We start from the raw sequence: 19,009 nt of genomic DNA, 5'->3' as shown, positions 1-19,009 counted from the left end.
CCAAAGTTCCATACAACTCCAACATGACCTCCCTTCTTTTGTAATCTATGCCTCGATTGATAAAGGCAAGTGTCCCATATGCCTTTTTCACCACCCTATTAACCTGCCCTTCTGCCTTCAGAGATCTATGGACAAACACGCCAAGGTCCCTTTGTTCCTCGGAACTTCCCAGTGTCAGGCCATTTATTGAATACTTCCGTGTCACATTACTCCTTCCAAAGTGTATCACTTCACACTTTTCAGGGTTAAATTCCATTTGCCACTTTTCTGCCCATTTGACCATCCCGTCTATATCTTCCTGTAACCCAAGATACTCAACCTCACTGTTAACCACTCGGCCAATCTTTGTGTCATCCACGAACTTACTGATCCTACCCCCCACATAGTCATCTATGTCGTTTATATAAATGACAAACAATAGGGGACCCAGCACAGATCCCTGTGGTACGCCACTGGACACTGGCTTCCAGTCACTAAAACAGCCATCTGTCATCACTCTCTGTCTCCTACAGCGAAGCCAATTTTGAATCCACCTTATCAAGTTACCTTGTATCCCATGTGCATTTGCTTTCTTGATAAGTCTCCCATGTGGGACCTTGTCAAAGGCTTTGCTGAAATCCATGTAAACTACATCAACTGCACTACCTTCATCTACACACCTGGTGACATGCTCAAAAAATTCAATCAAATTTGTTCGGCATGACCTCCCTCTGACAAAGCCATGCTGACTATTCCTAATCAAATTTTGCCTCTCCAAGTGAAGATAGATTCTCTCCTTCAGAATTTTCTCCAATAGTTTCCCTACCACTGACGTGAGACTCACTGGTCTGTAGTTCCCTGGCTTATCTCTACAACCTTTCTTAAATAGTGGGACCACATTAGCTGTTCCCCAGTCCTCTGGCACCTCCCCCATGGCCAGAGAGGAATTAAAAATTAGGGTCAGAGCCCCTGCAATCTCCACCCTCGGCTCCCACAGCACTTCATTGTGTGTACATCTCTTTGCAATGTCCTGGAGGCATGAAAGGAACTATATAAAACTACTTTCTTTCTTCCTTCCTTTTAATTACCTCGGCCCAACCATCTTCAGCTGCTTCATTAATGACCTTCTCTCCATCATAAGGTCATAAGTGGGATGTTCGCTGATGACTGCAATATGCTTAGCACCATTCGCGGCTCCTCAGATACTGAAGCAGCCCAGGCCCATTTATAGCAAGACCAGGACAACATTCAGGCTTGCGCTGATAAGTGGCAAGTAACATTTGCGCCACACAAGTGCGAGGCAATGATCATCTCAAACACGATAGAATCCAACCATCTCCCCTTGATGGTCAATGGCATTACCATCGCTGAATTTCCCCACTATCAACATCCTGGGGGTTATCATTGACCAGAAACTGAACTGGTCCAGCCACATAAATACTGTGGCTACAAGAGCAGGTCATAGGCTGGGAATTCTGTGGCAGGTAACTCACCTCCTGTCTCGCCAATGCCTGTCCACCATCTGCAAGGCACAAGTCAGGAGTGTGATGGAAAGCTCTCCACTTGCCTGGATGGGTGCAGCTCCAACACTCAAGAAACTCGACACCATCCAGGACAAAGCAGCCCGCTTGACTGGCAGACCATCCACCACCTTCAACATTCACTCCCTTCGCCACCAACGCACAGTGGCAGCAGTGTGCACTATCTATAAGATGCACGGCAGCAACTCACCAAGGCTCCTTGACAGCATCTTCCAAACCCGTGATCTCTACCACCTGGAAGGACAAGGGCAGCAGATACATGGGAACACCACCACTTGCATGTTCCACTCCAAGGCACAACCATCCTGAACTGGAACTACATCGTCATTCCTTCACTGTCGCTAGGTCAAAATCCTGGAACTCCCTCCCTAACAGCTCTGTTAACGTACCTACACCCCAAAGACTGCAGCAGTTCAAGAAGGCAGCTTATCACCACCTTCTCAATGGCAATTAGGGATGGGCAATAAATGCTGGCCTAGTCAGTGACTCCCACATCCCATGAACGAATGAATAAAAAAAATTCCGCAAATTATTCACTTGCAGCAAAATGTGCATCCGTTTCAATTCCTTTCAAGTCAACCAGAAATAGTATTAAAACGTGAAGGGGCTTTTACAGGATTACTGTGAAAGTACTCATCTGGAGTAGAATGCAAGGGAAGAGGAGCAGGAGAAAGTGAAAATATTCTGAGGGGAAACAGGACCCGGAGGGTATTCATGAACTAGAAGACTGAGATATCGGACTTGCAAGGACATTGTCTTCATTTGCATGCAATACCAGACTTCAGACTTTTGCAAAGGTCCCCCCGGGACCTACATAAATGCTTCTCATGCTTGTTTGTTGCAGACAGTGGCAATGTCTGCATTTGCTGAAGAAAATCAGCACAGGCCAGGCCACTTCCCTTAGTTCCTGCTTGCTGCTTGCTTGTAGTGAGTGAAGTTGTAACATTGTGGGTGGGAGCTCTCAGTAGGGGATAAAAGAGGAGAGAGAAAACTCTTTCGGGGGGGATGGGGGCATTGGAAGCAGGGAACAGCAAATTGTGGATGGGAGAAGAGAGAGAGAGAGAAAGAGAATGATAGAGTGGGAGAGATGGGGAAACAAGAACAGTTCTGAGTAGGAGGAAGACAGAAAGGAAAGAAGCCAAGAGCAGTTCTTCGGGGATGATTGGGCGCAAAATGGAAGCACCGTTTCACAGGAGAGAGATAACAGAAGCAATACTGGATAGGGGGAGGATGGAAAGAGCAGAGGGTACCATTATTAATTGATCAGGAGGGAAAGAGAAAGAAGGATGTTTAAGCATTAACTGAGGGGTAGAGAGAGTGTAAAATGCAACAGGAATAGGGTCTGCTAAAGAATGTCAGAATTAGGTTGATTAATGGGCGAGAGTGCCACTCCAATTTGGTGAAGCATTGGATAGAGTAAAGTGCCCTGAACTGGGTCCATAGTGGGTGGACTGCTTCTGGAAGCTGGGAAGTGGTAGCAGAGCATTTGGTAGGAAGAATAAAAAAGATTACTTAAATGGAGAAAGACTGCAGAATTCCAAGGTGCAGAGGGATCTAGGTGTTCTAGTGCATGAGTCACAAAATGTTAGTATGCGGATACAGCAAGTAATAAAGAAGGCTAATGGAATGCTATCCTTTATTACGAGAGGAGTTGAAAATAAAAGTAAGGATGTTATGCTTCAGTTATACAGGGCACTGGTGAGACTACATCTCGAATACTGTGTGCAGTTTTGGTCTCCTTATTTAAGGAAGGACATAGAGGTGTTGAAGGCAGTTCAGAGGAGGTTTACTGGATTGATACCTAGAATGAGCGGATTGTCTTATGAGGAAAGGTTGGACAGACTGGGCTTGTTTTCACAGCAGTTTAGAAGAGTGAGGGGAGACTTGATTGAAGTATAGAAGATCCTGAATGGTCTTGATAAGGCAGATGTGGAGAGGATGTTTCCTCTTGCGGTAAGTCCAGAACTAGGGGGCACTGTTTTAAAATTAGGGGTTGCCCTTTTAGGACAGAGATGAGGAGAATTTTTTTCTCTCAGAGGGTTGTGCGACTTTGGAACCTCAGATGCTCGTATGTTCGTATGTACTGTAAATTCAAAATTTGCTAATTGCAGACTTGACTGGAATGACCCGAAGGTCAATAGCCTGGATTTGAATTTCCTATTTGCTATTAGTTTCTTTTTTAATAAATTGTTTAATTAGGACTTATTTTTTTCCATTACTGACATTCCATCTATGTCCTGTTGCAGGCAGTTCATATCATCCTCACTGTTTGCCACACGTTCAAGTTTGGTGTCATCGGCAAATTTTGAGATTATAGTCTGTATTACAAGATGCAAGTCATCTATATATAGCAAAAAAAGCAGTGGTCCTAGCACTGACGTTTGGAGAAGACCACTGTCTACAATCCTCCAGTCTGAAAAGCAACCATTTACTACGACTTGCTGTTTTCTGTCCTTAAACCAATCTTTTATACAATTGGACACTGACCCTCCTATTCCATGAGCCTCAATTTTCTTCACCAGCTTTTTATGTGGTACCTTGTCAAATGCTTTCTTAAAATCCATAGAAATAACATCCAACCTTCTTTGCTACTTGATCAAAAAATTCAATTAGATAGTCAAGCATGATCTGCCTTTTACAAATGCATGCTGACCATCCTTAATTAACTCAAACCTCTCTAAGTGTGTGTTGATTTTTTACCTGATTATTATTTCTAAAATCTTATCCACCACTCATTAAAACTAACTGGCCTGTAGTTGTTAGGACTGTCCTTATACTCTTAATTGAATAAGGGCGTCACATTGGGTGGCACAGTGGTCAGCACCGCAGCCTCACAGCTCCAGCGACCTGGGTTCAATTCTGGGTACTGCCTGTGTGGAGTTTGCAAGTTCTCCCTGTGACCACGTGGGTTTTCGCCGGGTGCTCCGGTTTCCTCCCACAGCCAAAGACTTGCAGGTTGATAGGTAAATTGGCCATTAGCAATTGCCCCTAGTATAGGCAGGGGAATTGTGGGGATGTGGTAGGAATATGTGGTTAATGTATGATTAGTATACATGGGTGGTTGATGGTTGGCACAGACCCGGTGGGCTGAAGGGCCTGTTTCAATGCTGTATCTGTAAATAAATAAATTTGCCACTCTCCTATTTTCTGGCACATCCCCTGTATCCAGGGAAGATTGGAATATTATGGCAAGCCATTCCACTGTCTCCATCCCCACTTCCTCTGGCAATCTGGAATGCAAGCCATTCGGAACAGGTGGCTGGCTTATCTACCCTCAGCATAGCCAGCCTTTTTAGTACCCTCAACTCTCAATTTTTATCCTATCCATTGCGTCTACTCTCTCTGCTTCTACCGATATTTTGTCAGATTCCACTTCCTTAGTGACCACTCATTAAGTATATTAGCCTTGCTCTGCACCTCTAAGCATATATTACACTACTTGTCCCTAATAGACCCCACTCCACCTCTTACTACCCGCTTACTATGTACATGCGTTTTTGGGCTCCCTTTTATGTTGCCTGCCATTCTATTGTCATATTCTCTCTTTGCCAGTCTAATTTTCCTCTTTAACTCCCCTCTAAAATTATTGTATATGGCCTGGTTCTCATTTGGAGAATTCACTTGACATGCATCACACACCCTTTTCTTGTTTAATGTTAATTAATGTTCGAACTTTGAAAAATTAAAAATACTTTCCTTCTGTATATTAATCCTATCTTTCCTCCCCTCTTTTTATTTTGCTTTCTTTGCATAATTTGACATTGAATTAAAGATTCTAACTTACACTTTCTAGTTCAAGTTTTGCGCTGCTCATTAATGATTCTTAAATCTCATTGGTTCAGGAGATGCACAGTTGCTTGCCCTGTTCATCCCGGTCCCAGATCCCTTGTCGAGGGTGCTGTATGCCAAAATGGCTTTCTAATCACAGCAAATGCCAGTGCAAAACCCCATGGTAAGTTTGTAAGTGTAATGGATGCCAGGTGCCATTCATTCACCATTGACTGCAAAATCTGGCTCATTTTATTTGTACGAAAGAATCTTAATCCATGACTGGGAAACATACCACAGACATGTTTTGGACTTTCAGCGAACTTTCTAGATGCTCAAACATCTCACCAATTATAACAATGGTGTGGACTGATACTAAATAGTTATCAAATGAAAGGTACTTATCTGGTCTGTGTATTTCCAACATATGGATAACTATAGGTGAACCAATACAAAGGGGAGAAATGGAGGGAAAATAACGCTGCCATCTGTAGCGTGGACAAAGATAATATGGAGGCAATGGAGTATTTAACACACACTGTCAGAAATTGCTAAGAATAGTTAAATCATGAGAAACTCACCATTTGTTTTATAGCATTGAGCAGTAATCTTCTCCCAGACAACTTGTCAAAATCAGCAACAATCCAGATAGTCACTGGATAAATTATGTCTTCATCTGAAAGTAAGAAATACTCTTGTGACTGTTGCAATGGTCAGTGGCAATTTTTTGGTGACATTTATATAATTATCCCATTAAAAAAGCAAGTTATAGGTTTTTGTAACACGCCTAGATTACCAAAGCCAAATCACTATAGTCTTAGTTTCTAGACAGAAAAAGAATAGATCAAGTCTGATCAGAAATGCAGTGCTTGTTACAAAAACAAAAACTGATACATCAATTCTAATGTTTGGATTCTTCTGGTAATAAAAAGGCCCATAATAAAGCAAGGATAATGTTTGAAATTTAATTTTTCTGCTGCCATATTTCTTTCCCAGACAGAAAAAAATTATGTTGGTGAAATGGCATTTTGTTGCCGAAGTTTTGCAATTCAAATACTATAGAGGAAAAGAGATTTCCACAACATAAAATCCATAAGGAACATGCTTTAAGATTAAGAGCACAAGGTCAGTAACATCACAATATGACTTTTCCAATTGCCTTCAAGTTGTGAGGTCAAAAAGAGACATGATCAATGTCTTTAAAATGCTCAAAAGCAGAGTTGATGAACATATAAGCAAGCAGTTCAACTTAGACTATGAGTTATACGGGTCGATGCAGCTTGCTGTGATCAAATACTTCATGCAATGTGATTGGATTGGGACAATGTGCCTGCAAAGGATGGCATGACTGGACTAATAGCATAATCATGGAATGAATATTCTGTAGTTTTAAGGTTGCTGAGTTGAACGAATGTTATAAGTGAAGGACAGCAGACAAATGCCAAACAGAGAAGACTTAGTAATATCCCAGAGTTTCTATCGTCATCTTTGAGGAACAGGAAGAATTATATAGTAGTTAAATAGGTGCAATTAAAGCCCCAAACATAGCCGTAGAAGTAGCAAGTTGGAGCAGTGAAAATTGACTTCCCTTGTTTCATATTTTCTCATGCTAATTGTCCATGGCTTGCAGCCTGTAATGTGACATTTACATTAATTACACGGTTTCTATAAATATATAAAACGAAAAAGAGTGGCTAAAGTAAACGTTGGTCCTTTAGAGGATGAGAAGGGGAATTTAGTTATGGGATATGATGAAATGGCTGAGGCATTGAACAGGTACTTTGTATCGGTCTTCACAGTGGAGGACATTAATAACATGCCAGTAACTGACAAAGAGACGAACGTAGGTGAGGACCTGGAAACAATCATTATTATGGAAGAGGTAGTATTGGGCAAGCTAATGGAGTTAAGGATTGATAAGTCTCCTGGCCCTGATGGAATACATCCCAGGGTACTAAAAGAGATGGTGGGAGAAATAGCAGGTGCACTGGCGGTAATTTTCCAAAATTCGCTGGACTCTGGGGTAGTCCCAGCAGATTGGAAAACAGCAGATGTGACGCCACTGTTTAAAAAAGGAGGTAGACAAAAGATGGGGAATTATAGACCGGTTAGCTTAACCTCTGTAGTGGGGAAGATGCTTGAGTCTATTATTAAGGAAGAAATAGCAGGGCATCTCGATAGAAATTGTCCCGTTGGGCAGACGCAGCATGGGTTCATGAAGGGCAGGTCATGCTTGACGAATCTTTTGGAATTCTATGATGACATTACGAGCAAGGTGGACAATGGGGACCCAGTGGATGTGGTGTACCTAGATTTCCAAAAGACCTTCGACAAGGTGCCGCACAAGAGGCTGCTGCATAAGATAAGGGTGCATGGCGTTAGGGGTAAAGTATTAGCATGGATAGAGGATTGGTTGACTAACAGGAAGCAGAGAGTGGGGATAAATGAGTGCTATTCTGGTTGGCAATCAGTCACTAGTGGTGTGCCTCAGGGATCGGTGTTGGGACCGCAATTATTTACAATTTATATCGATGATTTGGAGTTGGGGACCACGTGTAGGGTGTCAAGGTTTGCAGATGACACTAAGATGAGTGGCAGAGCAAAGTGTGCAGATGACTGTGAAACTTTGCAGAGGAACATAGATACATTGAGTGAGTGGGCAAAGGTCTGGCAGATGGAATACAATGTTAATAAATGTGAAGTCATTCATTTCGGTAGGAGTAACAGTAAAAAGGATTATTACTTGAATGGTAAAAAGTTGCAGCATGCTGCTATGCAGAGGGACCTGGGTGTCCTTGTGCATGAATCGCAGAAGGTTGGTCTGCAGGTACAGCAAGTAATTAGGAAGGCAAATGGAATTTTGTCCTTCATTGCTAAAGGGATTGAGTTTAAAAGCAGAGAGGTTATGTTGCAGCTGTATAAGGTACTGGTGAGGCTGCACCTGGAGTACTGTGTGCAGTTTTGTCTCCTTACTTGAGAAAGGATGTACTGGCACTGGAGAGGGTGCAGAGGAGGTTCACTAGGTTGATTCCGGAGTTGAGGGGGTTGGCTTATGAGGAGAGACTGAGTAGATTGGGATTATATTCATTGGAATTCAGAAGAATGAGGGGAGATCTTATAGAAACATATAAAATTATGAAGGGAATAGATAAGATACAAGTAGAGAGGATGTTTCCACTGGCAGGTGAAGCTAGGACAAGAGGGCATAGCCTCAAGATTAGAGGGAGCAGATTTAGGACTGAATTAAGAAGGAACTTCTTCACCCAGAGGGTTGTTAATCTATGGAATTCCTTGCCCAGTGAAGTAGTTGACGCTTCTTCAGTAAACGTTTTTAAAGCTAAGGCAGATAGCTTTTTGAACAATAAAGGAATTAAGGGATACAGTGAGAGCACGGGTAAGTGGATCTGAGTCCACAAAAAGATCAGCCATGATCTTATTGAATAGCGGAGCAGGCTCGAGGGGCCGGACGGCCTACTCCTGCTCCTCGTTCTTTTGATCTTATGATCTTATCCTGTTACCTTTGAACCCTATCTTCAACATCAGCATTCTGCCTACAAAGCTGAACTGAATCACCACAGTGATATACTGATAACTAGACTAGTTAAACATATTGGATATCACTGTCAGTACCTGCCAAAAGGTGTTCCACTAATAAAACATAGCAGGATATACTGAACATGCTGGACATGATCCACTTACAATGACAATTTTCCTGCTTAGGAAATATTTCAGTATACTTTCCTGGGTAGCACGACACCCAGGGTTAAAAATTTGATTATGCCCATTTTCAGGTGGTGGGGAGGTGGGCTTGCGGTTTGCAACCTGCCCACACCTATTACCAATGAGTCAGACAGCATGTAAACTTGGTGAGTCTCCTCATTTATCTGAATGCAGCATTGGTTCGAGTGGGTCCACGCTGCTGGCAGACTCAGTGCTCAGCAGGTAGCTGACCAGCATGTGCTGATCACATATAGTGCAACCAGCCTGCTCCTTTTAAAGGCAGTCTGTCACTCTTGAAGGGGAGCTGCACTCAGTGGAACAGAACTGCTGCTGGTTGCCTGTACTTACACTGAATGCATGTCGGAGCTGCAGAAATGGAGTACGAGGAAAGACAGAGCTCTTACATTCATGGACGCGGTGCTGGCGGTCTTAGTCATGGAGGTGGGCAGGAGGGGAGAGGTGGTGTGCTCCCATGGCCAAACATTTTTCTATGTTAAAGGAGCCAAAATGTAAATTTTTATACAAAATGGAAAAATAGGTAAGATCTGGGTCAGGGCAATTTCATGCAAAAAAAAATAAAGAGGTACCTTGACAAGCTCCATGTCAGGATACATTTAAGCATAAAGAATTTAAAAAATGCCTATTGGGTCCATACCCTCCATGGACCAATATGGCTCATTATGAACTTTACCCAGACCAATTAATCCTTTGAGGGAAGCAATGAAGCACACTTAAGCTTCCTACGTGAAAGGAGGCTCTAATCTCCAAGCAACATTTCACAACATTCATCCAAACTTGTCAACTTGACCAGTTACATGTCAGTCAGTCATCGCTACGCCAACAACATATGGACCACTGCATTCCATTCAGTATTTAATCACCTACACCTGTCCTATAAATCTGAGCATTAATTAGACATTTTTCAAACTCTGCTGTAAATCAATTTTGTTCCAGATAATTTATTCCTCATGTCCACCACCGCTGTACAGAACTTTATTTAGGCCACACTGAGTATATTGCGTGCAATTCTGGTCGCCACACTACCAGAAGGATGTGGAGGCTTTGGAGAGGATACAGAAGAGGTTTTCAAGGATGTTGCCTGGTCTGGAGGGCATTAGCTTTGAGGAGAGGTTGGATAAACTCGGATTGTTTTCACTGAAACGACGGAGGTGGAGGGGCGACATGATAGAGGTTTACAAAGTTATGAGTGGCATGGACAGAGTGGATAGTCAGAAGCTTTTTCCCAGGGTGGAAGAGTCAGTTACTAGGGGACATAGGTTTAAGGTGAGAGGGGCAAAGTTTAGAGGGGATGTGCGAGGCAAGTTCTTTACACAGAGGGTGGTGAGTGCCTGGAACTTGCTGCCGGGGGAGGTGGTGGAAGCAGGTGCGATAGCGACGTTTAAGAGGCATCTTGACAAATATATGAATAGGATGGGAATAGAGGGATACGGTCCCCGGAAGTGCAGAAGGTTTTAGTTTAGGCAGCTATCAAGATTGGCGCAGGCTTGGAGGGCCGAATGGCCTGTTCCTGTGCTGTACTGTTCTTTGTTCTTTGATTGGGAAAATATCTATGAGTCTTGCTGGATGCTTGGTAATTTTGTATTTACGTCCGCCAGTTCTGCAATCAAAGTCCAGGGTTTTATTCACATTGCACGATTTGACTGGTCCGACGCTGTTGTAGATGTTGTTCAGTGATTTTTTTTATTCTTTCATGAGCATCGCTGACAAGGTTTGGTTAAGAAGGTAAGAGCCCATGGGATCCAGGGCAATTTGGCAAATTGGATCCAAAATTGGCTTAGTGGCAGGAGGCAGATGGTAATGGTCGAGGGTTGTTTTTGCAATTGGAAGCCTGTGACCAGTGGTGTACCACAGGGATTGGTGCTGGGACCCTTGCTGTTTGTAGTGTACATTAATGATTTAGACATGAATATAGGAGGTATGATCAGTAAGTTCGCAGATGACACGAAAATTGGTGGTGTTATAAATAGTGAGGAGGAAAGCCTTAGATTACAGGGAGATATAGATGGGCTGGTAAGATGGGCGGAGCAGTGGCAAATGGAATTTAATCCTGAAAAGTGTGGAGTAATCCATTTTGGGAGGACTAACAAGGTAAGGGAATATACAATGGATGGTAGGACCCTAGGAAGTACAGAAGGCCAGAGGGACCTTGGTGTACCTGTCCATAGATCACTGAAGGCAGCAGCACAGGTAGATAAGGTGGTTAGGAAGGCATATGGGATACTTGCCTTTGTTAGCCGAGGTACAGAATATAAGAGCAGGGAGGTTATGATGGAGCTATATAAAACACTAGTTAGGCCACAGCTGGAGTACTGTTTACAGTTCTGGGCACCACACTATAGGTAGGATGTGATTGTACTGGAGAGGGTGCAGAAGAGATTCACCAGGATGTTGCCTGGGCTGCAGAATTTCAGCTATGAAGAGAGACTGAAAAGGCTGAGGTTGTTTTCATTGGAGCAGAGAAGGCTGAGGGGGGACATGATTGAGGTGTACAAGATTATGAGGGGCATTGATAGGTTAGATAGGAAGAAAGTTTTTCCCTTCGCGAAGGGGTAAAGAACCTGGAGGCATAGATTTAGGGTAAGAGGCAGGAGGTTTAGGGGGGTTTTGAGGAAAAGAATTTTCACCCAGTGGGTGGTTGGAATCTGAAACGCACTGCCTGAAGAGGTGGTGGAGGCAGGAAGCCTCACAACATTTAAGAAGTACTTAGATGAGCACTTGAAACACATAGCATACAAGGCTACAGGCCAAGTGCAGGAATATGGGATTAGAATACTTGTTTGCTGGATGGCCAGCACAGACGCGATGGGCCGAAGGGCCTGTTTCTGTGCTGTGTAACTCTATGTCTCCGAGGCCAGAATTTGTTGACCATCCCTAACTGCCCTTGACAACTGAAGGCAATTAAGAGTCAACCACATTGCTGTGGGTCTGGAGTCACATGTAGGCCAGATTAGGTAAGGACAGCAGATTTCCTTTCCTGAAGGACATTAGTGAACCAGATGGATTTTTACAACAATCGATGATAGTTTCATGGCACCATTACTGAGACTAGCTTTTAATTCCAGATATTTTTTAATTAATTGAATTTCTTAACTGATTGATCTTAAATTCCACCAGCTGCCATGGTGGGATTTGAACCCATGTCCACAGGCCATTAACCTGGGCCTCGGGATTACTAGTTCAGTGACATTACCACTACGCCACCGTCCCCCGTTTGCTCATACGATTTACTACCAGAATGCTTGCTTATGAGATTTCTCTAAGGTTTTATTTTCTTCCTCCAGCCTTAATATAAATAGTGCCCTACCAAATTCACGGTCAAATTTGACAAATTTCACGGTCACGGCATTTTAAGAATTGTGAATGTCACGATTTCACATATTTAAATAGTAAATGTCACAGTGTTGCAACAAACCATGAAAATTATCTCTTCAAAACAAAAAAAAGACAAGGAGGGTTTCGGGTTTCAAATGGTATTTACCGCATACTCAAAAACCCTTGTATAAAGCTGACTATAAACAGGTCACATTATCTTGTCGCTGAAATCAGAGCTTAAATGCGAGCATGAAAACTCACATGCGTTAATCTGAGACGTCATCTCCTCACAATGTGTAGCAAAAACCTTCAGTTGATAGTCCTGTCTTGTTTATTTAACTTGCTATGCAACCACCATTTTGTATATTACGTTGACTGAACACCTGCAGCTTTGGGTGATCAAGTTTTTCCAATGGTATGTTGGCACTTGCAAAAGCATCAACAAGTTCCATTATAATCAAATGACAAATTGTTGAGCTCTCTGTCAACTTCTTAAAAAGAGCTGAAATCTTTCCTTGCTTTTGGGTGTTTGTTTTCCAACAGTGTTGTGTCAGATGCTCTCTTTCTGCTGCGATGGCTTTCAGACTCTAAGTTGCGCTGAATCATTGCCCACTACATGTGATCCAAAGAAACATTGCAGCTTGTACAAAACAATATACCACTGTCGGCACGCAGAATTTGTCTTCCAAATTCTTTCACTCGATGTTATGGTTCTGGCCATTTTTGATTTGTTCATTCTCGCATTCTCACTTGTCTGCTAGCACCTGAGATTGCTTCTCTTAAAACTGCAATGGAAACCCTCCCCCTCATATACCAATCAGCAAATTGAGTCTTGCGTCAATCACTAAAACGTGTGATGTTTGCAACATGGCCAGCAATCAGTGAGGTGAGCCTTGTGTCAATGAATAAAACGTGCAAAGTTTACAAAATGGCCGATTTCACAGAAGACCCGTGATTCCACAGTCATGACCTTTTGGTCAGCTATGTGGCCTTGTCCAATCTACACCTCCTTTGTTATCTCTTGCCCCACCCCCACCTCACTTGCTTATAACCTGTGACATTTTTAATAATTGTCAGTTCCGAAGAAGGGTCACTGACCCGAAACGTTAACTCTGCTTCTCTTTCCACAGATGCTGCCAGACCTGCTGAGTGGTTCCAGCATTTCCTGTTTTTATTTCAGATTTCCAGCATCCGCAGTATTTTGCTTTTATTTCAGAATTTTGTATGTTTCAATAAGATCACCTCTCATTCTTCTAAACTTCAATGAGTATAAGCCCAACCTGCTCCACGTTTCCTCATATGACAAACCCTTTATCCCAGGAATTAACCTATTGAACCTTCTCTGAACTGGTTCCAATGTAAGTATATCCCTCCTTAAATAAGAAGACCAAAACTTTATGCAGTACTCACCAATGCCTTGCACAGTTGTAGCACGACTTCCCTACTTTTATATTCCAAGCCCCTCACAATAAAGGACAATGTTCTATTTGCCTTCCTAATTATTTGCTGTATCTGCACGCTAACTTTGTGTGTTTCATGGACGAGAACACCCAGATTCCTCTGTACCACAACATTCTGTAGTCTTGCTGCAATTAAATAATATTTTGCTTTTCTATTCTTCCTACCAAAGCGGATAACCTCACATTTTCCCACATTATGTGATTTCTGCCAATTTTTTGCCCACTCACTTAACTTATCTATAACCTTTTGCAAACTCTTCGGGCTGCATTTTAAAAGCCCACCGCCTATTTTGGTGGCTCATTCGCATGGCCGGGGCAGCTGCCCACCCCAATGACGGGGAGGGGATGGACCAGCTGTCCTGGCAACGGCGTCCGGCGCCAATGTTTTTTTTTTATTTCCAAAATATACTTTATTCATAAAAATCTGTAAAAATTACATTCCCAAACAGTTTAAAACAGCATCAAGTCAAAGAATACAGACAGTGCAAAGCAGATCAGTTTACTTCAAAACAGGAGTGAGTTGCCTCACAACCCTTCCATTTCATTGTCATGCCATATACATTTTTACATTTACAGCACACAAAATTTCTCCAATACAGTTCGAGGGGTTTCCCATGGATCCAGCCCCTCAGTTCAGCTTGGTGGGGGGACTTTACACTGTGGTCTTTCCCCATTGAACCTTTGCTGCGGCTGCCCCAAGCTTTAGTGCGTCCCTCAGCACGTAGTGCTGGACCTTGGAATGTGCCAGTCTGCAACATTCGGTGGTGGACAACTCTTTGCGCTGGAAGACCAGCAAGTTTCGGGCAGACCAAAGGGCGTCTTTCACCGAATTGATAGTCCTCCAGCAGCAGTTGATGTTTGTCTCGGTGTGCGTCCCTGGGAACAGCCCGTAGAGCACAGACTCCTGTGTTACAGAGCTGCTTGGGATGAACTTCGACAAAAACCACTGCATCTCTTTCCACACCTGCTTTGCGAAGACACATTCCAGGAGGAGGTGGGCGACCGTCTCTTCCCCACCACAGCCAACGCGGGGGCACTGTGCGGAGGGGGCGAGACTTCGGGTGTGCATGAAGGATCTGACGGGGGAGGGCCCTTCTCACCACCAGCCAAGCTACGTCTTGGTGCTTGTTTGAAAGTTCTGGTGATGAGGCATTCCGCCAAATGACTTTGACGGTCTGCTCGGGGAACCATCCGACAGGATCCATCGTCTCCTTTTCCCGTAGGGCCTTGAGGACATTCCGTGCAGACCACTGCCTGATGGACCGGTGGTCAAAGGCGTTTTCCCGCAGAAACTGCTCCACGAAGGATAGGCGGTACGGCACGGCCCAACTGCATGGAGCGTTCCGCGGCAATGTGCCCAGGCCCATACTTCGCAACACCGGGGACAGATAGAACCTCAGCACGTAGTGACACTTGGAGTTTGCGTACTGGAGATCTACACACAGCTTGATGCAGCCGCACACGAAGGTGGTCATCAGGATGAGGGCCACGTTGGGTACATTTTTCCCACCCTTGTCCAGAGATTTGAACACCGTGTCCCTCCGGACCCGGTCCATTTTAGATCCCCAGATGAAGCGGAAAATGGCTCGGGTGACTGCCACAGCACAGGAGTGGGGTATGGGCCAGACCTGCGCCACGTAGAGCAACAACGTGAGCGCCTCGCACCTGATGACCAGGTTCTTACCCACAATGGAGAGAGATCGCTGCCCCTACATGCCCAACTTTTGTCGTACCTTGGCTACTCGCTCCTCCCATGTTTTGGTGCACGCCCCGGCCCTTCCGAACCATATCCCCAGCACCTTTAGGTAATCTGACCTGACGGTGAAGGGGACAAAGGATCGGTCAGCCCAGTTCCCAAAGAACATGGCCTTGCTCTTGCCGTGGTTAACTTTGGCTCCCGAGGCCAGTTCAAACTGGTCGCAGATGCTCATCAGTCTGCGCACGGACAGCGGATCCGAGCAGAAGACGGCGACGTCATCCATGTACAGGGAGGTTTTGACCTGAGTGCCTCCACTGCCTGGGATTGTCACCCCTCTTATGCTCGCATCCCTCCTAATAGACTCAGCAAAGGGTTCAATACAGCAAACAAACAAGACCGGGGAGAGAGGACAGCCCTGTCCGACTCCAGATTGGATCGGGAAACTTTCCGATTCCCACCCATTGATTGAGACTGCGCTACTGATGTTTGTGTAGAGCAGTTGGATCCAATTGCAGATTCCCTCCGCAAACCCCATTTTGGAAAGCACGTCCATCATGTAGGTGTGCGATATCCTGTCAAAAGCCTTCTCCTGGTCCAGGCTGATGAGGCAGGTGTCCACCTCCTGTCCCGTACATAGGCGATCGTATCCCAGAGTAGCGCGAGACTATCAGAGATCTTCCTGCAGGGTACAGTACAGGTCTGATCGGGGTGAATCACCAACTCCAGAGCAGATTTGACTCGACTGGCTATGACTTTGGACAGAATCTTGTAGTCAACATTAAGCAGTGAGATGGGCCGCCAATTTCTGACTTCTGCCCTCTCCCCCTTCTGCTTGTAAATGAGGGTGATGATGCCTTTCCTCATGGATTCTGACATGCTGCCGGCCAGGAACATACTCTCGTATACTTCCAACAGGTCCGGGCCGACCCAATCCCACAGGGCCGAGTAGAACTCGACCGGTAAGCCGTCGCTTCCGGGAGTTTTACTCGTCTCGAAGGACTCGACGGCCTTTGTCAGCTCATCCAGAGTTAGCGGCTTGTCCAATCTCTCCCTCCTGCTGTCATCTAAGACCTCTGTGATAGATGACAGGAAGGACTGGGAGGCTCTGCTGTCTGTGGGCTTCGCGTCATACAGCCCAGCATAAAAGGATTTGCTGATCCTTAGTATGTCGGACTGCGAAGACGTTACCGAGCCATCTTCTTCCTTCAGGCTGCTGATAACAGAGCTCTCTCTGTGTACCTTTTGGAAGAAGTAACGCGAGCACGTCTCATCCTGCTCGATGGAGCGGATTCTTTACCGGAAGATGATCTTGGAGGCCTCCTTGGCAAAGAGCGAGGCCTGCTGGCTCTTCACCTCTTGGAGGTCCTCTTTGACCTCGACCCCCATTGACTGCAACCGGAGTAGATTTTGCATAATTTTCTGGAGTCGGGACATTTCCCTCTGTCTCTCTCTCGCCCTCTGAACACCTTTGTGGATGAAGAACCTCTTGATGTTCTCCTTGATCGCTTCCCACCAGTGAACTGGAGACTCAAAGAGGGGTTTCACGGTCCTCCAACCTTTGTAATCCCTTTTGAGTTCCTCAACGTTCTCTGGGGTCAGCGGTGTAGCATTGAGCTTCCACGTCCCTCTGCCAACCCGCTGGTCGTCCTGTAAGTGACAGTCGGCCAGTAAGAGGCAGTGGTCGGAGAAGAACACCGGCTTGACATCGGTGGATCCGACCGTGACAGCACGGGACACAAACAGTAAGTCAATCCTGGAACGGGCAGACCCGTCCGATCTTGACCATGTGTAACTGCGCTGCGCTCCGTCTGCAGGTTTGATGAAGACGTCGTGCAGTTTGGCATCTTTAACTGTTTCTATTAGGAATCTGGACGTAGCGTCCAGTTTGCTGTCGTCACTGCCAGGTCGTCCAGCCGCATCGATGATGCAGTTGAAGTCACCGCCCAGGATGACCGGCCTGGACGTCGCCAGCAGCAGTGGGAGCTGCTGGAAGACGGTCAGCCGCTCGCTGCGTTGTACCGGGGCGTACACGTTGATCAACCGGAGCGGAGCGTTGTTGTACATCACGTCTGCTACGAGGAGGCGGCCGCCCACCACCTCCTTAACTTCGGAGATGGTGAAGTTACCTCCCCGCAGCAGAATACCCAGGCCGGAGGAACGGCAGTCATTACCCCCCAACCGGATCGATGGCCCGTGGGACCACCATCGCGACCACTGCCTGTAGGTGCTGAGGTGTGGTATTCCACACTCCTGCAGAAACAGTAGGTCAGCTTTGACCTTGGCAAGGTAATGCAAGGTTGAAATACATCGCGTAGTAGATTTAATGCTACGCACATTAATTGAAGCAATTCTTACACCCATTTTTTTAAAGGTTATATGTTGCTTCCCATACCATTTGTACTTGCTAGTCCCAGTCCTTCGGGATGTTCCTGCATACCCATCGTGTGCGCAAGCAGTTTCACGTTGGTTGGGCTCAGAAACCCCTCCTGCTTTTTCAAGCAGTGTTTGTGCCGCTCGGGTGACATCGGGGGGGTCTTGTAGGCAGAGGGGATTGGGTTGTCCTCAGCTGCTTCCATCTGTTCCTCCTCGAAAACATCACTGCTCCCGGCTTCCCGGAGCTCAGGTGCGCCAGACGTGTCTTTGCTCCCGGTGTCCCGGAGCTGAGATGCGTTGGCCACGTCGTTACGTGTGGCGCAATGGGGTTGGGGCACGCCGGGCCCATCACAGCTTCCAGTGCCCGGGGGCTAGGATGCTTTATCATCCATCTCGGAGTTCTGCCGCCTCTTTTGAAGGGGCTGTCGTTCCAGCATTTCCCTGTCCAGTGAAGAGGAGTTGTTGCAGTCTGATTCAGAAGATAGCCTCCTCTTGCCACTGGTTTGGGTGCTGGCCTGTTCCGCAATGGGTTGTTTTTTCTTTGTGGTTTTCCTCTGGACCACTTGCCACTGACCTGTTTGTCCATCTGCTGCCTCCTCCTCCATTGATTCTGTCTGTGGAGGAGGGGTTTCCGGGCGCTGGGTAGGTGCTGGGTCGCTGGTTTCAGCTGCCTCCCCTTCCTTCTCAGGTTGAAGTTCCTCACTGCGGAGAAGGTTGCTGGTCTCCTTTCGAACAGCGGACGCCTTCGTCGAACCTTCTCTCGGCCTTTCCTTGGACCTTGCTGCCTGAGCATAACTGAGGCAGCGTTTGGGGCAGGTTTTGTAGAGATGGCCTGCCGCAGCGCACAAGTTGCAACACTTAGTCTGCTTACAGTCCTTGGTCTGATGGCCTTCCTCCTTGCAGTTCTTGCAAACAACCGTGCTGCAGTTGGCTGCCATGTGACCAGATTTGCCACAGGTGCGGCAAAGTCTGGGCTGCCCAGCGTAGACCCAGAAGCCTCGACTTCCCCCGATAGCGAAGCTGGAGGGAGGGTGGATGATGGCTCCACTGGGATCTACCTTCAAGGTCACCTTTACCTGCCGCTTGCTGGTCCAAATCCCAAAGGGGTCCTTGACATCAGTGCTGCTGCCGGCCAC

At 45.7% G+C, this 19,009-nt stretch overlaps 1 protein-coding gene across 1 annotated transcript in view; it reads right to left on the bottom strand.

The window, feature by feature from the left end:
• Positions 1-19,009, bottom strand: part of uggt2 (UDP-glucose glycoprotein glucosyltransferase 2) — a 740,193-nt gene that overhangs the window by 355,930 nt on the left and 365,254 nt on the right. The window contains exon 21 of the mRNA XM_068034396.1: positions 5,870-5,964. Coding sequence (XP_067890497.1) covers positions 5,870-5,964 — 95 coding nt within the window. The remainder of the gene's footprint in view (positions 1-5,869; positions 5,965-19,009) is intronic.

Source organism: Heterodontus francisci, chromosome 6 (genome assembly GCF_036365525.1).
Source record: "Heterodontus francisci isolate sHetFra1 chromosome 6, sHetFra1.hap1, whole genome shotgun sequence".
Taxonomy (NCBI): domain Eukaryota; kingdom Metazoa; phylum Chordata; class Chondrichthyes; order Heterodontiformes; family Heterodontidae; genus Heterodontus; species Heterodontus francisci.
Note: the sequence above shows the minus strand (reverse complement) of the source record. Positions and strands in the feature narration are given on the sequence as shown.